The sequence below is a fragment of the Pantherophis guttatus genome, chromosome 6 (assembly GCF_059756535.1).
Source record: "Pantherophis guttatus breed Tessera chromosome 6, ASM5975653v1, whole genome shotgun sequence".
NCBI classification, from domain to species: Eukaryota; Metazoa; Chordata; class Lepidosauria; order Squamata; family Colubridae; genus Pantherophis; species Pantherophis guttatus.
The window spans coordinates 47,991,204-48,012,994 of NC_142068.1; the positions used below are offsets into that span (position 1 = coordinate 47,991,204).

Here is a 21,791-nt window from a genome sequence, read left to right on the forward strand (position 1 = left end):
GCATTGGGTAAGCATTCTGTCCATCTGTTCATCCAAAACATTGATGAAATTATTAAAAAGAAGCATGGGGCTGGTTCTTTTGGCACCTCATTTGATTGTTCACAACACTTGTTCAATTTGATGAGGAACCATTGTTGAACTTTCTTTGGTCACCATTTTCAAGTCAGCTATGTATGCACTTAACTGTTATTTACTCTAGCCTATTGCTGCTGATTAGTGTATTATGAGGTACTTTCTCAAATGCTTTGCTGAAATCAAGATATATTATGACTATAGTATTTGCATAATGTATTAGGGAAGTAATTAGAAAAAGAAACAAAATTATTCTTACAATTTGCAATTTGTGTGTGGGATACCTTTGGGTCAGTATTAACTTCTGACTATTGCCTGGACAAGTGAAAAGCAGGATTTGGTTTGTCATTGCCTTCTCCCTAGGGCTGAGAGTGGCCCAAGGTCACCCAGTTAGCTTCATGCCTGAGACAGAACTTGTGGTCTTTTGGTTTCTTAACTATTACACCAACTGGTTCTATTTCCAAAATTAGTACTTGACAAATCCCTATTGACTTCTGGTAATCAAGGGTTCACAGCAGTGGTGAAATCTTCCCGGTTTGCCACTGGTTCGCTGCCCGTGCATCAGGGGTGGGTTCTACTTACCTTTATTACCAGTTTGCATCGCGCTTGCATGCACAGATCTCCTATGATGATGTCTGGGTCAGTGGGTGGAGCCTCCTGCCAGTTAAACTACTGGTTCTTGCAAACCGGTTTGAACCGGGGGCAACCCGCCACTGCCGCACATATGTGGTGCACACCAAGTGCGTGCCAAACGCATGCTGCATGTACATGTACAGTGCATGCCAAATGCACGCTGTGCACACGCATGCACAGTATGCGCCAAACATGCGCTGCGTGTGGAAAAAGGCTTGGGAAGGTAAGTAGAACAGCGGGGGGGGGGGAACAGCTGTGCCGTGTGATTTAGATTCACCAGAAAGTATGATAGTGGTTTTAAATCGCGTGGCACAGCTGATCGTCGGAAATACCAGTTCGGAGCAACCGGTAGCTTTTTTTACTATCTGTTCACTGAACCGGTAGCTTTTATCGCTACTGGTTCGCCTGAACCAGTGCGAACTGGTAGGATTTCACCACTGGTTCACAGAGTTCTTACAGGTGCATCTCTTTATGATCGGCCCTAGGTTTTCTGAGTTATGTTACCAATGATAAGATTACAACAGCTAAAGCACAAACTGACACAAGCATACCTGCTTACAATAACATTTATGAAGAAACATAACAGCAACATGTATGTGTGTTGGTTTTAATGACTGAAAAACAAAGGTGAATTTGCTTGGTAGGCTCATCCAAATAGAGATTGAGACTCTCAATATCTTTGTCAGGAATCAGGAAGGGCCTTGAACACAACCAAAGTAAAATTAATGCTGCTTCATTTCTCTTCCTAGAAATCGATATGGGTTAGATTTCTTTGTTTGTCCTAGACTGCACCTAACTCTTTCCCCAAAACTACATTGTTATACATTAGAATTTTTTTTAAAAAAAAACACCGTATCCAACCTGGGGGAATAGGGTATAGAATTGTATTTGCTAAGGAAGCCAGCTAACTGTCCATACTAGTGGTAGTAAAGGAAAAGATTCTGCTCTAAAATTGCTTTGGAACTCACCATTCCAGAGATGCCCAATATAGGAAATGAAAAGCAATATATTAGAATATTTTATTAAGTAATTTGATTTATAAACCTATCTAATAGTCATGTAACTTTAAGGGGCATGCAGAAATGGTTAAAAGCATAATATAACAATAAAAACACATAAAATAGTCATCCAGAATATGAAAACTTAAAAGCTTGTAATGTATCGGCAATTCATAAATCTCCCTTGGTGAGGGCCTGGTAAAAAAGCCTGATCATTCATTCGATGTATACAGTTGCCCATTTCATTTTTATGTGGTTACATCTGGCTTACAAATAAAATGGAATGTGTGGGTGAACTTGGGGAAAAGAAGGGAAGAGATTCTGCCAAATAAACTATCAGACAAGAGACATAAGAACCAGCAATGGATTAATGGGAGATAAACTTAAGAAGGACCTGTGAGGCAGTTAGAAGTCGTGGTGAGAAATTTGTACCTTCAGACTTGCAAGATTCTGTTAATATAGTCTTACAATAAAGTAGAATTAGCTCATCTAATTGTTTCTTGTCTGATTTACCCACAACGGCTGATCTCTGTAGAACAAAACAAGAAATACACAATATAAAACAAAAATAAAAACACGATAGTAGCTGGGTATGATCTGACCCAGTGTTTCTCAACTTAGGCAGCTTTAAGATTTCTCGGCTTCAGTTCCCAGAATTCTTCAGCCAACTTGCACACTGATCTAATCTATCATTTCTACGGCCCAGAGATTTACTCTAATCCACTCCCAGGGCTCCAGACTTGAGCAGAAATCTATATTTTCAAGACCTTACAAATGGCCAACAGGGACAAAGCCAAGCCAATCTCATAGGAATGATGTTCCAAAGGGCAGCTGCTATTATGGCCTACCATCGGCCACCAAATCTGGCAGCAGATTCAGACAGTGAGGAGGTTGGGGAGGAACATGGGCCTCTGGGTTGGAGGCAGAGAGGGGGCCAGAGATGTATGCCAGTTATCAGCTGTCTGTGAAGTCAGACATCAGTGAGGCAGACGAACAGTTGGAGCCTGTTCCCAGCGTGCACATGCGTAGAGTTGCCAGACAAAGGGAACAGCTAAAGAATAAGGGTCGATTTGGGAGTAAGGCCACAGGTGGACGATGAGTGGCCCCTCCCAGAGGGAATAAAAGAATGAAAGGGAGTGGAGTTTGCAGGAGACAATTAGTTCATTCTTGCATTCTTGCCAAGTATTGCGGCCTGAAAGATATCGGCCGGACCACTCTCCAAAGGTTGGTAATTGTGAACTATCTTGAAAGACTGTGGGAGAGGAAAGGCTTTGTTGCAGAGGAATTCACTGTAAATTAAATAAAAGGGGTTTACCGGGACGAGGACTTGGATTCGTGCTGCTGGGGAAGCCTAGGTCAGAACAGCTGCCATGGCAGTAAAAGCTTTCTTCTGCCCCTCCCCTCCCCAGCCAACACTTCTTAGCTGACTAAACCTGGGGTTAGAGTTAGCCCTTCCTGCCAGATTGGATAGGATGGATAGAAACAATTGGGGAGAGACAATCTGGTAAATAACCTGGTCCTAAGCCATGAGGGACTTTTAAGGTGACAACTAGCACCTGAATTTAATACTTTCTGAAAAACAACCAAGTCAGGAAGAGTGCAGACTTTGAGGAAAGTGCTGTTCTAGAGAGAAGTGGCAACAGAGAAGGCATACTTTCTAAATGCTATAAGAAAATGTTTGCTTTGTGGTAGGCACCTAGAGCATGGAAGACCTTCCTTGGTTCTTATCAAATAGGCATAAACAACTGGAGAGCAAGAGTCCCACATTTCCAATTGAGGTAAAATAAAATTAAGTAAGTAAATAAATTATCAAGAGGAGTCAACCCAAGAATTCTGTATATAAAAACATATAAAAACATGAGCTAGGTGAAGTAGTCCCAAAAGAAGTGCCCCAATTTGGTCCAATGTTTAAAAATTATAGAAGCATAAAAAATACAGCATTTCTTGTTGGTTAGTCATGTGAACTGTCTTCATTATAACTTCTGATGCCAAGTACACATTTTATCTCTGAGCAACTCTTTACCTTAAGCATGGAGACAGTTTCTTCAAAGAATTCAACACTTTGAGTTATCTGAGAAGCAGAACTCGTAAGATCTGAGCTGCCAGCATTCCACTTTTTTACAGGTGGTACCAGAACAGAGAAGGCCAACACAAAAGGCAGCATTGCTCATTGTACTTTTGCTACTGGTAAGCTAAACTATGCTGTGTTATGTTATATTTTTAAGCTGCTGTGACCTGTGATTTAGGCTACAGTATTCTTCTATTCATGGTTGCATTATAGAGAAATTGTGTCTCATACAGATAAAATAATTTTAAAAATAGAGAGAGAAACATGTTATTAGAGAAATAGCAATATCCTCATTTATTTTACTGCTTGGTATTCTGTCACGTTGTATAATTACTAGTGTTTCTTCACAAAAATGTGGCCTCATTTTTCCCACACATCTTTCTTTGCCTTGTTTTTCTACTTCCCTTTCCAAATCTTCATAGTTTGCATGCATTCTTTTACCCCAGCTCACATATCTTCTGTGTGTCATCACAAGCAAAGTATGTCCCTTGGACTGTCATGCTCACCTCCTTTCCTTGTATTTTCCTATTTGTAGGCGTAACAATGGCAGCTATATGTGGTACATTTATTGTCCTGGGTCACGTGCCTTTCTTCTTTTTTCAGTGATGTGGCTGGCTTGAGGATCACAACTCATCACCAGAGGAATATGAGGAAGTGAAGGAAAAGGTAGAGGAGAGAAGGATTGTACATGATCTGCTGTCTGCCAAAGATGTGGTTCATGAAACTAAGCCAAAGAGGTTCATCTGCCTGAATTACCTGAACTAGAATTAAATAATGGAACTTAAGTACCAGTCTGCTAAACCAGTACAGTGTAATGAATTTCCAGAAATGGATGCTGAAGTTCACTGCCAGGGAGATAGGGTTCTCTTAAACACTTTAATGATGTACTGAGATTTCCAACATTTAACATAATGTGTGAAGCAGCTGGTTCTGATCATTTATTGTTTTCCTCCGTGGTTCATGAAGATAAGACTACATCTTGAAAGAAATCCAAGAATAATAAGAAAAAAAGTTGGTCTTTTTTGATATACAGAGTAATCACTAATCAAGTATTGTTACAATGTGTTACAGAAGTAACTTTAATTTTAGAGAAATAAACACTGATTCTGCCTTGATTTTTTAAAATATAATATAATGTGGTACTATCAATGTTTGTCTCAGTTTTGTTTGGCAATTGTAATCTAGATTGTAATTTTACGACTTTCATTTGGTGAAACAATATAATGCAACATAGTGGTTATTTCTGGCACAAATTCAACATTTATACCCAAGTGTTACAGTGGAACTAGATGCAGGAAAAGTTACTTTTGATAGGTATTCAAAACCTTAAGGAACTCTAAAGTGAATTTGCTGTTAATAGTGTAAGGTCCTTATCGTCCCTTAATAAATTGATTATTAATGCTCATCTAATGCCTAAAATTTCATGAAAATGTCCTCTGTTATTGATATGGCCTATGGAACAAACTACTTCCCCTTCTGTAGTGTTTTTGTACTTAAAATGGTTAGCTAATAAATTGAAGGGAGGGCAGTATCAAAAGTGGCAGAGGCAAAGGTGCTATAGGGTAGAAGATTTCAAAATGTCATTGGATAGAGAGCTTACTATCCTGTTTCCCGCAAAATAAGACATCCCCTGATAATAAGCCCAATTGGGTTTTTGAGTGCATGGCAATAAGGCCAAGTGCTTATTTCAGGGTTCAAAAAAATATAAGACGGGATCTTATTTTCAGGAAAACACGGTAGAGAATATCTATCCATCACATTTCTGATTGTTATACTGCATATTGATGTCAAAAGTAAATCTATTTGCTTAAAAAACTAAAGGTAATTATGTTGTTTAACATTAGGACCTTTGTTTCATTTGCTTTGGATGTTTTTTCTTTTATAAACTTGATGGATGAAAGTAACAGGTTACATTTTTCATAATTAGCAGCATTTACTATCTGCACTTTAAAAAATATTTCTCAAAACATTTGGGGACATATGCATTTAATGAATGCATATCCAGTTGGCATCAAGTTGAGATTTGTTTCACTCTCTTAGACAGGGATATAGATTTTTCTCTTGCCTAGCAGCTAGGCTGGTTCCTATGTGGTAAAAGGCAAATTTGGAAGAAATATAAACAAATGCACATTGTTGGCATCTTTTTCCTATATAACAATGCTATCTATGTAGAAACCTCATATTATTTGAATTGGCAATTGGTATTAGAAAATTGAGAAATGTTGGCAATGAATCCAGAAGGCAACACTTTTAAGACTCCTAAGATCCTGAACTAGGTCAATAAACTATTGCAGCCACACAACATTTTTCATTTGGTAAAGCCAGTGAATTTTGTTTCCTGATTTTAAAAGTTTAACCATGCCTTTTATTTATGGAATTGCACACATCAGGATGAATGACTAAGGTGGCAGTACTTTCATACCAAATTATTTCTCCAAATACTAAAAATTAGGTTTTAAAACATGAACAATTACTATGCATTTTTCTAGAGAATTCTCAGAATTCTTATTTCCAGATAATTTTGGAATAAAAGTTGATTGAGAAAGAGAAGAATGAACATGATAGCCATTCATCAAGTTGCTTTCTCAACCATTTTACTGTTAGTTGCTATATTAAGTAGAGCACCATTTTTGTTATTGTTTTTACAATGTAGTTAAAACTTGACTATCTGTTTGTACTCTGTCTGAACTTTCCAACACTCTGGTATAATGCCATTCTAGTAAACTCTGTGGGTTTATGATATTAGAATAGCAGTCTCCATTTAGACAAGAAGTCAAGTTTTGAGCATGTTCATCATTGGGAAGTTTAGAAATAAAAGAAAAAGCAATCTAAAACAGAAAAGTTTGTGTCGTTGATTTCCAATAGACTACCACTGGTATCAATGTGCAGGTTTTTTTGGTTTCTTATTTTTCCTGATTTCTTTTTTTTCTACTTTCTTAAGATATTGATCTCAAAATACAAAATGGCACCAATACGGCAAGTCTGACTGACAGAGTAAAATAATTATAAGTAACTTTTATTAATGTAGAAAGGAAATGGACTATAGGTTCTCAGGGGAAATAGAATATACTTCAGAATTCCTATCCATCATCGCAGGGTCCAGTGAAATTAATCAACAACAACAAAAGTACTATGCTGACATGCTGAAGGATTTAAGTTTCTATGAGAACTTCTCTTGCTGCATTATAAGTATGTTGTTATAAATAATACCCTTTTGTGCACATCAGTTCATTTTAAGAATCATAGAAAACATTTCCATTATTTCAGTTTGTCTATCTCAGTTCTTCTCTAAGCATCTAAAGAAAAAAAATTGCTTCATTCTCTTCAGGATCTTTCTAATATTTTGTTCATTTTCCACTTCCTTTCTCAGTTTGGACAATTGTCAAATCTTCAGAATTAGTGATACTTTAATGTGAGAGTGGGAAAGATTGGTTTCAATTGTATGGGCAGACAGCTATTTAATAAACTATCTACTGGTATATTTGAATAATGTCAAGAGAGGGGATGCTTGTTTGTTCCAATCATAACCAAGTGGAATGTAGAAAAAATGACATAACATTAAGTAGTTCTTAAATTTCTTTTTGGCACTCGTTACAAGTTCTAAGTTATAATTTGGCTAACTATTAAAGTGAAGAACCCATCTAGATTCTTTTCAGAGAACTTTACAAAGTTTCCCTTTCCCTCACCTTCTCAATCTCATCACCAACCTTCTTTATTATATATACATGTATTTATATATGCACACATTTACATATAAACCTATCAATGTCACTACTTGTTAACCCAAAAAAACATGATTTGTCTGGCAATGCATTTGTACAGATAACTTCCATACAAACAAACATAGGTAGTTGTTAGGTGGTCTGAAGTCTTTTAAAATTTTGATTAAAATTACTAATACTAAACCTACTGATTAAAATTAATCCTCATTAATTAATAAGCATATGCTTTGTTGATTAACAATTAAACATACCATGCTTCATTTCTGTATCTAAATCTTCGGCACATGTTTCACAAATCTTTCGGGAGTTATTATCTAAATTCTATGTAAAACTATACAATGTAATCCATCCATTTCAAATATGTATTTTATTGCTGCTTTTTACACTATTGCCTTAGATGCACCCATGTAAAAACATACATTCCGGGAAGAAGAGCATTATAGAAGTAAAGTAAGCTGCTAATTGTATTGAAATTAACTTTTATGATTGTAACAACCCATACTACCTAACGTATCAATAGCTTTAATTTGATCTAGAGGTCCAACATTTTTTTTCCTAATATTTGCATGTCAAAAAAAATCATTTTGGTGATATCATAATGTATATTTTATTTCTTCTAAAAGGAGGTTAATTTCCATAGAACTATAAAAGAGCATATATATATACTATTAAAGATTGGAATAAAATGTTAAGTAGTCATGTTTCTTATTTTAAAGCATCAAAGTTCAAGGGTAGTGAATCTCTATGAAATTCTGTCTTATTTGTTTTCATTAATATGTTTTATCAACTTCAAATTTAAAATGTAAACTTCATTCAAATGGATAGTTTAAGTCAAAATGATTCCATACCTTTACTTGTATCTGCACTCTGTGTACACTGTATTTTGCTACCAAATAAATCTCTGTTGTCTTACTTTGACACACTTAGAATAACTAGAATTTATGTTGACTCTGAGATACCATGTAACATAGAACCCATTTCACAGATTGCAAATTGATAACAAAATATAATTATGCAAGGAAGGATTTTCATTTTTATAGCTTAATGAAGTTTGTGATATTGTGCATAATTATAAATGCAAAGTATGATTGTAATAATGATTCACACTGTAAAGGTTTCTTTGAGACAAGTTTTGCCAATGTGGTTCAGTTGGTATTTGAAGTATGGTCATCTGCATCTAAACGAGTAGCTCCAAGACAATCAGATTATGTAGTAGTTACTTTGGTGAGAATATCGCGTAAGTGGAATGGAAACTTCATTTTAAGTCTAATATTAGACCTTGCTTTGGAAAATTCCTTTTAAATGATCACAAGCTGGGAATAGCAAAAGAATTTAACTTTCAACAGACAGCATTCTCAAAGAATTTGCTTATGTTAGGTCCCTGGGAAAGCAGATGTGAAGTTTAGTGAACTGAATTATTTTGACCTGATGCAGTATTTATGTCAATTATTAAGGTCTTCTCCCTGATCTACTGTTTCCAGAATATCTTTAAACATCCATTTGTTTGAATAGGATATTTTGATTGCTCGTTCAATAAACCTAAGATATTTGAACCAAATTCTTACTTATAAAAATGTCTTTTTAAAAAAAAAAAATCTTGCATCTGCCATTTAGATAGTAATCTAACATTTAGAATAGATATTAAAGAGTGAGTGTCTGAATTCAGCTATTTTTTAATTTTGGATAAGTATGCTGTTGTTAGTTAATAAGGAATACTTTAATATGATTAGTCAAAACATCAGTTAGTTTATAGATAGCCCTCATTTGCCAACCATTTGTTCAGTGATCTGTCAAACTTATAATGATGTTGAAAGTAGAGACAATTGGACCTCAAAGTTGTGGTCAAACCATGTCCCAGTAGTCCTGTAATCACAATTTGGAAACTTGCAACCAGCGGATGTGATGTGGTGCTTAACAATCCATAGTGATTCACGACTACAGTCAGATTTGCTGCAATTGAGGTTCCAGTAAGTTGACGCAGTCACGTAATGTCATGCTTAACTACCACACTATTTAGCAATTGAGTGACCAGTCATAATTCCAGTCAGTAAATGAAGATTACCAGTATTTTTCTTTGATGTACTGACATAATATTTAGAATTAATTGGGCTCCATTATGTTTCTATAAATAAGAACTGAATTTGGATAAGAAATAAGAAATAAGAACCATATAAATATGACTGTGTGACAAAAGCTAAAGTTTTCAGAGGTTAATATCTCTTTTTGTATAATTTTTTAAATTAAAACTTTTGAATAAGAAGAAAAAAACTAACACAGACCAAGATAAAGTAGGGGGAGAAAAATAAAGGGAAAAAATGCAAAAAAGAGAAAAAAATGAAAAATAGAAAAGAAAGAAAAAAGATATGAAGAAGTAGCTTCCAATATTATTCACAGCAGTTATATGTATAAATATATTTAACCCATCTCCAAAGTTATCTCATTCTTCTTTCTATACTCTAGCCTGTGTAATCATCGAAACATAAGGCATTTTTGGTTCATTTTTTTTTCATTTTTACACAAAAATTCCGTAAGAGGCTTTCAGGCACCAGTAAATGTAGATAATGCTTTTTTTTTTAATTAAACAAGTCAATTTATCTATTTCAGCAAGATCTATTATCTTTACCAACCATTTCTTCAGAATGAGTAGTGTCAAATCTTTCCAAATCTATACCTATGGTAATCTTGCTGCAATAATAATTTATTGAAATGATCTTCCATAATCCATAATATTCTCTTGAACTACATGAAATTTGATAGCTAAAATAACATAAATGGATTCTCTGTGCCTTTACTGTGGCCAAAAGGGTGATATGGATACAAATAATCTTTCATTTACAACCATGAATTAGTGGTTCAAAGACTGTTCACAGAGTTACAACAGCACTGAAAAAAGTGACTTACAACCAGTCCTTACACTTACAATTGTTGCAGCATCCTCACGGTCACATAATCAAAATTTGGGTGTTTGGTAACTGTCATATATTTACATTTGCAGCATTCTGGGGTCATTGTGACAATCCCAGCCAACTTCTGACAAGCAAAGGCAATGGGAAAAACCAGATTCACTTAATTACTGCATGTTTCACTTAACAGCTTCAATAATTCACTTAGCACCCATGGCAAAGAAAGTTGTCACAACAGAAATTAGCAACAGAAATTCTTGTTGTAAGTCAAGGACTATGTGTAATGCAATATTGGAAAGATAAATGTATGGCCCATTCAATCAATGGATTGAAGACGTGATTACATTTACCACCTATGGACAGATGGCCAATACAGGTAGACTTTGTACAGTCAAATATAATGAAACCTGGAACTCATTTATATAAAATACAATAGGTTAAAAATGAATAATAGGGTTATATTAATATATTAGAAATTAATAAGTACAATCAAACATGTTTGAGAATGTTATATTTAATCTTCAGCCATTTGTTCTTAACAAAATGCAGTCTTTACCTGCCATTCAGTAAAAAATTGCTTTGATTCTCTTACATCTCAAGTGATCAAATTCAACTGTTTGTAGGTGAATGGTATAGCACATAAGAATTAGTAATTTAAATGTGAAATATTTTCCTGAGAAGAGGGCAAGAGGGATGAAAGCAATTTTAAGCTTATTTAAAATTTAAATAATATGCATACATAATGCATATTATTATATAATTATGCATACGTAATTTAGTACAAACTAGATTTTGTGTTATAGAGGTTTCTTGGAAGATAGTATGTTATTTATTTGTTTGTTTGTTTGAATTTATATGACCGCCTACTTGCTGCCAGTGACTCTGTGTGCCTGATAAAAATATTAATCTCTGATGTTTAAAATTTCTATTTTAATATAAAGCTTTGTTGGTGCTTTGATGTTTGGATATTGCTTTAATTGAATTTATGCTGGTTGGACTTATTTTGTTTAATATCTTTTATATATTTTGGATACAAAAATATCAAATTCTGTTGCATTTGGCATGATAATGGTGATCATCTTTGTGAAGTGGTTAAAGATATTAGGATTAGATAATTTGTGGACCTCCCTCCCCCCATTTTGTGATTCCCAGAGCACTTCCAGATTATACTCCCAAAATTTAGCAAAACTGCTAATCTGTAACAGTGTGGTTTTTCTTTTAAAAATAATATAAATAATATGTCCATTTTGCTCCTTAATTCCATATCCAGCCTTCTCAAACAAAATATTGAAAAATTGACTCCAACTACCTAATTAATATCAATACCCAAGTAACCCTACTTCCTATGGTACCCAACAAGGGGAAAAAAATGTTTCTAGTTATGATTGCCTCTAAAAATGCTTGGTAAACTTTTAGGTAGGTTTTTGTTTTTGATGTTTTTTTAAGCATCAGTATCCCATAAATTATATGGTGGGGGTTTTTTTGCTTTATGTTTTATTTACAGTTTTTCTTTAACAACCTTTTTTTTTTTTTTGGTGGACAGTGTAATGAATGGGTTAACCTTTTTTTCACACAGTGCTCTCCATAAATTATATGCTATTGCATTATAAGATTCATCTGTATCATTTTGGAACTGACTAGTCAGTCCTTCTGCTCTAAATTCTAATTTCTTGGTCTACTACTTTGTGCAGGTAAATCTCACTTGGCAATTGTGCAGCGGGTGAATAATGAAGGGGAAGGGGATCCTTTTTATGAAGTCTTGGGCATTGTTACGTTGGAAGATGTAATTGAAGAGATCATCAAGTCTGAGATTCTAGATGAAACAGATCTCTACAGTGAGTATTAAGCACCACAGTGCCCTCAGAATTATATAAAGGCCTTCTTGTAATAAAGTTTTCTGTCTTTTTATTTTTTGAGGGAAATTACATTTTGAGAAGAGAAGAATTAAATATGAACTAAAATTGAAAGCCTAGCCCAATTTAAAATGCATGTGACTGCCTCTGTATTGTAACAAAAAGAGACACTCTTATCACTAAGACAGCTATTTTAAAACATAAAGGACAAATTTTTCACCATGTGATCAATTTTATACCCTTTAACTTAGCCTGATGCTTTAAAATGACCTGTTGCTTTTATTCTCGTTGTCTTTTATACATGGTATTTGAGAGTGTAAGAATATTGTCAGGCATTAGGCAGCAAAGTGTCTTGGATTAGCCCTCAGAAGCGCTGTGTATGCCTTCTCTGAAAATGTCAGAAGATGTTTTATTACCGCAGTGCATGGTTTGTAGTACCTCATGTGCCATCACTGCTGTTTGTTGTGGAAAAGAAGCAGGCAGTTGTGAAAAAACAATGTAGATTGGACTGCAGGCATTTTGGAAGATGTACATGTATTTTTGTTATGCTGTCATATCTGATCAAGCATATTTTCAGATGCTGAATAAATAATGCAAATACAGAGGCTGAATTCTAACAACACAGAGCCTCAGTTGGGAGGGTGTGTTCTTCAATATGTGGATTTGGTTTATCATCATTGGAAGCCCAAATGAGTTCTGTGACCTGGAACATTTGTTAGTATACCAGCTATACCTTTTCCTGAACAAGGGCATCTTCCACTAATGGATTTTTAATGGAATGCAGGCAGCAGCCAAGTTGCTGAAGGAGTATCTACCGTATACACATTCTACTACTGCTGAAATAACTGCAGTGACTGCCTATTAGTTTGTAAACAAACTTCACAGTATGTAACTTCCTAAATTGTTTGAGAACAGGGCACAAAGCAGGTCACCTTTGGAGATGTAACCTTATGCAATCAATTAAGGAGATCCTAGTGTTTCTGCAGTGATCTGTAGATTACAATTTTCTGAGACCTCTATGCTATCCTTTCTTTAGGACACTTTCTACTCTATTATTCAGTTTGCTTACTGTAATTTACCTTAAGATCCTATTAAAATATATTTACCTATACCTTTTCTACATTAATGCTGTTCATTAATGTTTGTTTGTTTTATCAGATCTATATAGCTGCCCATCTCACACAAGGTGACTCTGGGCAGCATGCCTCAAAACCACTGATTATATGTATTATAATACCAACTAAATTAATTATTTAATTTGTTAAAATTGTTTTGTTAAAAACAATTACTGAAACCAAGATTGCAAGAGGGTCAAAATCAGAATGTTATGCATGATATAACCATGGTACAGGCTCCCTGTTTATTTATTTTTATTTATTTGATTTGATTTTTATACCGCCCTTCTCCAGCAGGACTCAGGGTGGTGGACAGCCAAAGTAAAAACACAACAAAGAAAAATTAAAACAGTTTAAAAGATATTAAATAATGTCGGCCCACAATTTAAAACAACCCAGTTAAAATTAATTTCAAATTAAAACCAAAGGATGGGATCAAGCCAACCCAGCTAGATGAAATAAGTGAGTTTTAAGGGCCCAACGAAAAGTCCGGAGGTCCGGTATCGTGCGTATCTTTGGGGATAGGTCGTTCCAGAGGGAGGGTGCCGCCACAGAGAAGGCTCTCCCCCTGGGGGTCGCCAGCCGACATTGTCTGGCCGACAGCACCTGAGGAGGTCCTCTCTGTGCGAGCGTACTGGCCTGTGGGACGCAATTGGTGGCAGAAGGCAGTCTCATAAATATCCAGGCCCTAAGCCATGGAGCGCTTTAAAGGTGGTCACCAACACCTTGAAGCGCACCTGGAAGACCACTGGGAGCCAGTGCAGCTCGCGCAGGAGAGGTGTCACATGGGAGCGCCCCGTCGCTCCCGTAATCCCCCGTGCGGCCGATTCTGGACCAGTTGGAGCCCCTGGGTGCACCCCAAGGGGAGCCCCATGTAGAGAGCATTGCAGTAGTCCAGGCGGGAGGTGACGAGTGCTTGAGTGACCGTGTGTAGGGAGTCCTGATCCAGAAAGGGACGCAACTGGCCTATCAGGCGAACCTGATAAAAAGCTCCCCTGGCCACGGCCGTCATATGCTCTTCTAAAGACAGCCGTGTGTCCAGGAGGACGCCCAAGTTGCGAGCCCTCTCCGTGGGGGCCAATGACTCGCCCCCAATAACCAGCGATGGCGCCAGCTGGCTATATCGGGACGCCGGAAGCCACAGCCACTCAGTCTTGGAAGGGTTGAGTTGGAGCCTGTTTCTCCCCATCCAGGCCGCACGGCCTCCAGGCACCAGGACATCACTTCAAGGGCATCGTTGGGGTGGCCTGGGGTGGAGATGTACAGCTGGGTGTCATCAGCGTACTGATGGAGCTCCACCCCAAAGCCACGGATGATCTGACCCAGTGGCTTTACATAAATGTTGAACAGAAGGGGCAAGAGGACCGACCCTTGTGGCACCCCACAAACAAGGTGCCTCGGGGTCGACCGCTGCCCCCCTGCCAACACAGATTGCGACCGGTCAGAGAGATAGGAGGAGAACCACCGCAAAACGGTGCCCCCTACCTCCAACCCTTCCAAACGGCGCAACATGATACCATGGTCGATGGTATCAAAAGCTGCTGAGAGATCTAACAGGACCAGGATAGAGGAACAACCCCTATCCTGAGCCCTCCAGAGATCATCCACCAACGCGACCAATGCCGTTTCCGTGCTGTGCCCAGGCCTGAAGCCAGACTGGAGCGGATCTAGATAGACAGCTTCATCCAGGTACTGTGGAAGCTGCCGCGCCACCACACTCTCAACAACCTTCGCAATAAAATGAAGGTTGTCAGGGGATCCCCAGGCCTGATGCAAAAAGCATGTGTTAAGACTTTCAGGATGGCTATAAGGGTTGGGCTAAATTCAGGGCAAATAATATTTAAAAGGGCAGGTTCTATGGCAGAAAATACTTCTTTCTAGATGCCACCAGACATAATTTTTTAATGGATGGGACCTACAGCATGACTCTCCTGCCAGGCTTGATGGGATAGATAGATGTAATCAAGGAGAGGTAGTCCCTCAGATAACATGGCCTCATGTCATGTAGGGCTTTGAAGATCAAAACCAGCACCCTGAATTGTACCAGGAGACAAATTGGTAACCAATGGAAACTCACAGACCAAAGGTGTAATGTGTCTTTCTAGAGACATATATCATTGTCCATGCCATTGCAGTTGGAGCTTCTGGATGATCTTCAAAGGCAGCATCATTGTAGTAATCCTTTTGGAAGATGACCATGGAGTGAGTAATTGTGAGCAGAACCTCATGATCCAAGAACAGGGGCAACTGACACACAATACAAAGTTGTACAAAGATCCTCCTTATGTGTAGAATGTGCAAATAACCTAGGGGCAAAAAGGTGCCTAGGAAACAGACAAGAGATGTAAGAGCCCCAGTGGCTTAACTGTTAGGGAAAGAAACTTAGAAAGGACCCTTCCTGATGGATCAATCAGCTAAAAGTGGCAGAAGGAAGTTTGTGCCTTCAGATTTGCAAGATTCTGTTAATGTAGCCTTCTTGTAAAATAAAAGTAGTTCATGTAATCCTGTTTCCTGTTTGATTTAGGAAACTGTTTCCATAATGTCTTTATGTGGAGGTCAGAATAGGAGTCCTTTTGCAGCCTCCTTCACAAGGCCTCTGGAATCATGAGAGGGTTGAGGAATTCTCTAGCTTTGTGATGGCGAACCTATGGCACGCGTGCCACAGGTGGCACACAGAGCCATTTCTGTGGGCACACAAGCTGTCGCCCTAGGTCAGCTCCACCGCGCATGTGCACGCGCCTCCACTGGCCAGCTGATTTTCAGGTCTCTGCCACGCATGTGGGAGACGCGCACACATGCCCATGCCACCACTGCCCTCCCAGGAGTCTCCACGCAGCCCGTTTTGGATGCCAAGTAAGTACAGGGCTCGCATGGATGCTCTGGGAGAGTAAAAAATGGGTCTACTAGAAGTCCAGAAACAGGCCATTTCCGGCCTCCAGGGGAGACCGTTTTCTCCCTCCTGGAGGCTCTAGGAAAGCCTCTGGAGCCTCTAGATGGTGAAAAATGGGCCTCTTGGAAGTACCAGAAGTCCAGAAATGGGCCTCCAGAAACAAGCCGTTTCCGGCCTCCTGGAGGCTCCAGGAAAGCCGCTGGAGCCTCCGGAGGGTGAAAAATGAGCCTACTGGAAGTCCAGGAATGGGCTGTTTCCGGCCTCCAGAGGCTTCAGGAAGGCCTGCTAGGCCCAAAACAGGGCACGGGGGGATCATGCGCACATGCGTGGGGGGTGGGAGAGCATGGGGGGTCACACGCGCCTGCACAGGGGGGCGGGGCAGCACTGGGGGTTGTACATGCATGCACTGGGGGGCGTGGGGAGCATTGTATTATGGATGTGGGCACACTCGCTATTGTGCCCGCATGCACTTTTGGCACCCAAGGAAAAAAAGGTTAGCCATCACTGCTCTAGCTGGTTTGTGGAGAAGAGCTGGGGAAGAACTCTGTTTCTCAGGCAAATTTTACATGATATCGGATTCCACCCAATGCTTCTTTTATGAAAAGGATTATTACATTATTTTGTACATGAAAAATAACTAACAGTTTCAGCTGATCCTGTAATTCCATTAAAATTAATGCAGTTCTCCTATTAGCATAAAACATATGTTGGTACAAGAGAAGCAAAAATACCAATTATTTTTTGTCTATCGTTATTCAAAGAATGTTAGATTATTTTCTGCCCATTATCTCTTTTCCTCATTGTTGCCATTATTTGTAAAGCCAGGAACACTTCCTCAGTGCCATAATTTTTAAGGCAGAAAAGCAGCAGTGGGAGCACTCTGACAGGTCTTTAAATGCTAGCCTAATGAAAACAGATCTTATATTAATTTACTCAGTAGCTTGCTTTGATAAGGTAAAGACTTTGATCAAAAGTTACCCGACATCACAAACTTTTAATTAGATGGGTGGAGTGTCTCAGAGGTTTGTGAATTTCTATTTGTGTAAATAATAACAGCTTATAATAATTGGAATAAATAAATATAAAAATAATAAATTGGAATATAAAAATGGAATCACAAGGTAAACACTGGAGCGAAATGTAATGAATATTTTATTTGTTTTATCTCTAGCTGATAACAAGACCAAAAAGAAAGTAGCCCATCGGGAGAGAAAACAGGATTTCTCTGCCTTCAAACAGACAGATAGTGAAATGAAGGTTAAAATCTCACCCCAGTTGCTTTTGGCAATGCACCGTTTCCTAGCAACAGGCAAGTGTGGTTTATTAAAGTTCTTATCACATTAGGATCTAACTGCTAAATTGCTAACAGAGAATCAATGAAACAGTGGATGGAGTAGGGAAGCTGTGTTATGGAATTGTATATTGTGTTTCCTTCTTCATTATATTCTCTTCTCTTATACTTCATGGGTTTTTTTTTTTGGTTTTTTTTTTTAATTTGATTTATATGCCGCCCTTCTCCGAAGACTCAGGGCGGCTTACAATGTGCTCAGCAATAGCCTTCATCCTTTTGTATATTTATACAAAGTCAGCTTATTGCCCCCACAACTGGGTCCTCAATTTACCTACCTTAGAAAGGATGGAAGGCTGAGTCAACCTTGAGCCTTGGCAAGATTCGAACCCTGCAGTAATTGCAGGCAGCTGGTCTTAATAACCAGCTTAATAACAGGGTGCCTTAAACCCCTGTACTACCAAGGCTCTTGGTCAGTCCTGATAGAAATTCCAAGAGTGTAACAGAAAAAGAGCTATAGTACAATTTAAAATTGTTTGAGGAGGCAGGGTAAGGAGCAGCATCACATTACTTTCATAGACTTGACCAGGCTAAAACTGAACTGGATGCCACTAGGAAAACCGTGTAACTTTCTTTGCCTTTCATTTAATTAAAAATAGTTGCTGGAATGAAACAAACATGCAGGAGGACTGAGTCCTTTCTATTTTCCACTGTTAACAGATTAACAGAGTTGGAAGGTACCTTGTAGGTCATCTAGTCCAACCCCCCGCCCAAGCAGGAGACCCTGCACCATTTAAGATAAACCTTCCCCTTTTCTCTCCCTCCCTTCTCTTGTTTCCTTTTTTCTTTTATATGTGTGCCTTTTTCCTTTTGGGAGGAAAAATATTTTAGGCCCAATTTCCAGAGGTAGAGAAGAGCAAAAAAATGGAAGAAAGATGTCTTCTTTAATTGCTTCCTCTACTTCTGGTCCCTCTTTATGAATAGACAGATATTACCTGTAGCCTAATATTGTCCAGATGGGTTGATAAATTCTTGGACAGTCTGAGCAGTGACATGGACAATGGTGTGCATGGCACAGGACAGAAGTAATAAATAACAGAGATGTGTTGGCTTGAAACATTTGCCATTCCACTTTTATAGCTATTTTATTAATATGCTAATCTATATTATGTCTTAACAAATGTAGTATTCATTATCAATAAAGTTGTTTTTATGTTTTCAGAGGTTGAAGCATTTGGCCCATCCCAAATGTCTGAAAAGATCCTCCTGAGGTTACTAAAGCATCCCAATGTGATTCAGGAGCTGAAGTATGATGAGAAAAACAAGAAAGCCCCTGAATACTACCTCTATCAGCGAAACAAACCTATTGATTACTTCATTCTAATTTTACAGGTCAGACCTATTATTATAAGCATTTGTTTCTCCTGCAAATCTCCTCTGACCAGCATGACTATTCAGTGACAGTCTCTAATGTCAAAAGGGTCATCATTATTCCTGCATTACCTTGTTATTTGTTCTGCCTGCATTGGGCAACCTAAGATTTGGTTAAGCAAGATACCATTCATCCTAATAGTGACTGAATGGCTTTTAAAAAAATAAATGGCAGCTTCAGAGGTATTAGCAAAAGGTCCATTGGTAAGAGTGGGAGCTTGTTTTTTCAGTGCAAATAGTGGGACGATGGAGCTGTGCTGGTTTAAAATGTCAGGGAGAGGGCAAAAGTCACGACAACAGTTCCTCATTCCACAGTTCCAATCTGAGTCACTTTTTTAGAAAGACTTCAATCAACACCATCTTATTTAATGGGAAAATTATTATGTGTCTATTAAAATTTTAGGGGTGTCTGATTAAAATTGAGCCTTGTATTCAGGAGTAGAAAGTACTTTTTTTAATTAAAAAAAATCATAATTACATTGATAAATGTCAGCGCTCTCTGGTAAACCAGACAGGAAACATGACAAAATGAACTAATTCTACTTTATTGTAAGTCTACATTAATAGAAACTTGCAAGTCTGAAGACACAAATTTCACTACTTGGTCCATTAAAGTGGGGTCTTTCTTAAGTTTCTCTGACATAAAGCGACTGCAGGCTCCTGCTTCTCTTGTCTGATTGCTTCCTAGGCAGCATCTCCTCCTCTTTTCCCCCAAGATCTTTCATACATTCCATTACAATAAAGCATGAGATGAAAGAAAAAGGCACAATCTGAAAATGACCGAAGAAATTGCTGTTGACCCTTTTGAGAAAAGGTGAAAATATTAGCCTGTGTAAAACCAGGGCCATGTATTACATTCTTATTCAGTTATTCAATGTATTGATCACCATACAATTTTAGATATACTCCTAGTTAATATTAACTACTTTTAATGAACCATTAAAATCATCCGATTAATTATATAATTTAAGTCCCTGTAGATGTTTTCAAGTCACCATTTCCATTGCTCACTACATTGGCTAGGGATATTGAGAATTGTAAGTAAGCAACATCTGGAAGATAATGTTATCTGAGTTTTGGTTTTTGGCATCATCAAAATAAAGTGAAAACCAAATTATTTTGAAGTGGGAATAGATTGGAAACAATTAAGCAACAATTAAGCTTGAAAAATCATACTTCTTCTCAAAAGTAAATATTTTTAAGTCAATAACCAGAACAGATGACATTTTGAGAAAATCCTGGTATGCATATTATTAACTCAAGGCATTATTTTATGTGTAATCTGTAATATGAATTGAACTAACCTTAGTTTTGCCTAATAAACTAAACAATTATGTATACTGAAGTAAGCAAACAGCACCACCTACCGGTTTGCTTTTAAAACAAATGAAGACAAAAAAACAAGCAATTTTGTAGTCTTTAGATCTGCTATTTAACAATACTATCTAGTTTAATACATTACTTTGGTGTTTTTAAATAAAACTGAAATCTTCTACAGTATTTTCACTTAGCTATTATAAATAAATAAATAATTATGGTTTTGATATTCTCACAAATCAATTCACAAGGTAGTCTGAATGTTTGTTAGGAACAATATCTTCTTTATTGATAAACATAATTTGATTTACACAAATTTGTTTACCTCAGATACCTATGCAGATGTTTAGAGAGAAAAACAAACTATGACTTCTGAAGCCTTTCTCTGAAATACCCAAAATAGCATGAAGAGTCATTAAGTCCTGCGAGAAATTTGAAATATGGTCGAGATATGGTTCAATATATTTTATATTATAATTGTAGTTTTACAAATGTAGTTTTATGAGGTATTTTTAAAAGCCTTTAAAATTAGTCATGAAGAAAAAAAAAGTTGCAAACCTGATCTTATTGAGCTTGTTTAATAATATATATTACTTTTTATTAAAAAATATTTTTATTAAAAGAGTATATTTATTTTCATTTTACTTCTCTTGTATACTGAATGTACACGTTTTAAAATTCAAACAGATTTTTGTTCCAAGAGTTGTTACTTATATGATAGATAAAATGCATAGTAGAAAATTCTAATAAATAATAGAAACTCCTTTGCCTTTGTTCAACACAAACATAGTGATTTGTTTTATAATAAAAAGTAGAAGAATCTTCTGTTCTTGAAAAAAAAATTCCAATGTTTTTAGTTCCACACACAGAAATACACCTATCAATTTTGGATAACAGTTTATGCATTTGATGTAGTCAGTGAAAGCCTGTGTCACAACGTATATATTGCATAAACTTTCTTATATAATTAGGTACTAAGAATGATCCCACCTAATGAATGTTTAAGCAAAAGCGTTTTAATCTTATATTGCTAATATAGTTGTTTTCTTGGTCTCTGTGATCAGGATCATAGTCTATTCTTGAGTCATTTTTCTGCTTAAGTCACTCTAACTTTGAATGAATGAATTCTTTGTTATAATCAAAGACCTACAAGAAATAAAGTCCAGACAGTAATCCAATACTGAGTTACATAATGAATAATACAGTGTGAAACAAACAGATTATAAGATAAAAGCAATAGGGAATAAGTGCTATTGCTATAGCTGGAGAGGAACTGGTTTTGATAGTATACTCTTACTATTTATTGCTGAACTCTATATGCTAGAATTTGGCTGTGTATAAGATTGAGGAATTAATCTGGGTGCCCTTGAAAGTTTACTAAATGGAGCATAATTATTATTATGTAGATCCCTTTAGAATTAACATTATTTCATTTATTTATTTATTTAAAATATTTATATGACCACCCATCTTAAGCAACTCTGCATGGCTCACAATAACC

The 21,791-nt window shown here is 37.0% G+C and overlaps 1 protein-coding gene and 1 long non-coding RNA gene across 3 annotated transcripts in view; both read left to right on the forward strand.

The window, feature by feature from the left end:
- Positions 1–21,791, forward strand: part of CNNM2 (cyclin and CBS domain divalent metal cation transport mediator 2) — a 131,645-nt gene that overhangs the window by 84,519 nt on the left and 25,335 nt on the right. Inside the window, exons 2-5 of one of the 2 annotated variants that reach the window (XR_015728636.1) lie at positions 12,088–12,231; positions 17,426–17,563; positions 18,765–18,934; positions 19,662–19,787. Coding sequence is in view for 1 of the 2 variants with exons in the window: in XM_034439986.3 (XP_034295877.2) it covers positions 12,088–12,231; positions 17,426–17,563; positions 18,765–18,934 (452 nt within the window). In the remaining variant the exon portion in view is untranslated. The remainder of the gene's footprint in view (positions 1–12,087; positions 12,232–17,425; positions 17,564–18,764; positions 18,935–19,661; positions 19,788–21,791) is intronic. The other variant, XM_034439986.3, reaches the window with a different exon arrangement.
- Positions 3,815–4,538, forward strand: LOC148113107 (uncharacterized). Its single transcript, XR_015728637.1, has 2 exons — positions 3,815–3,890; positions 4,375–4,538. It is a non-coding gene; the product is annotated as an uncharacterized LOC148113107 (long non-coding RNA).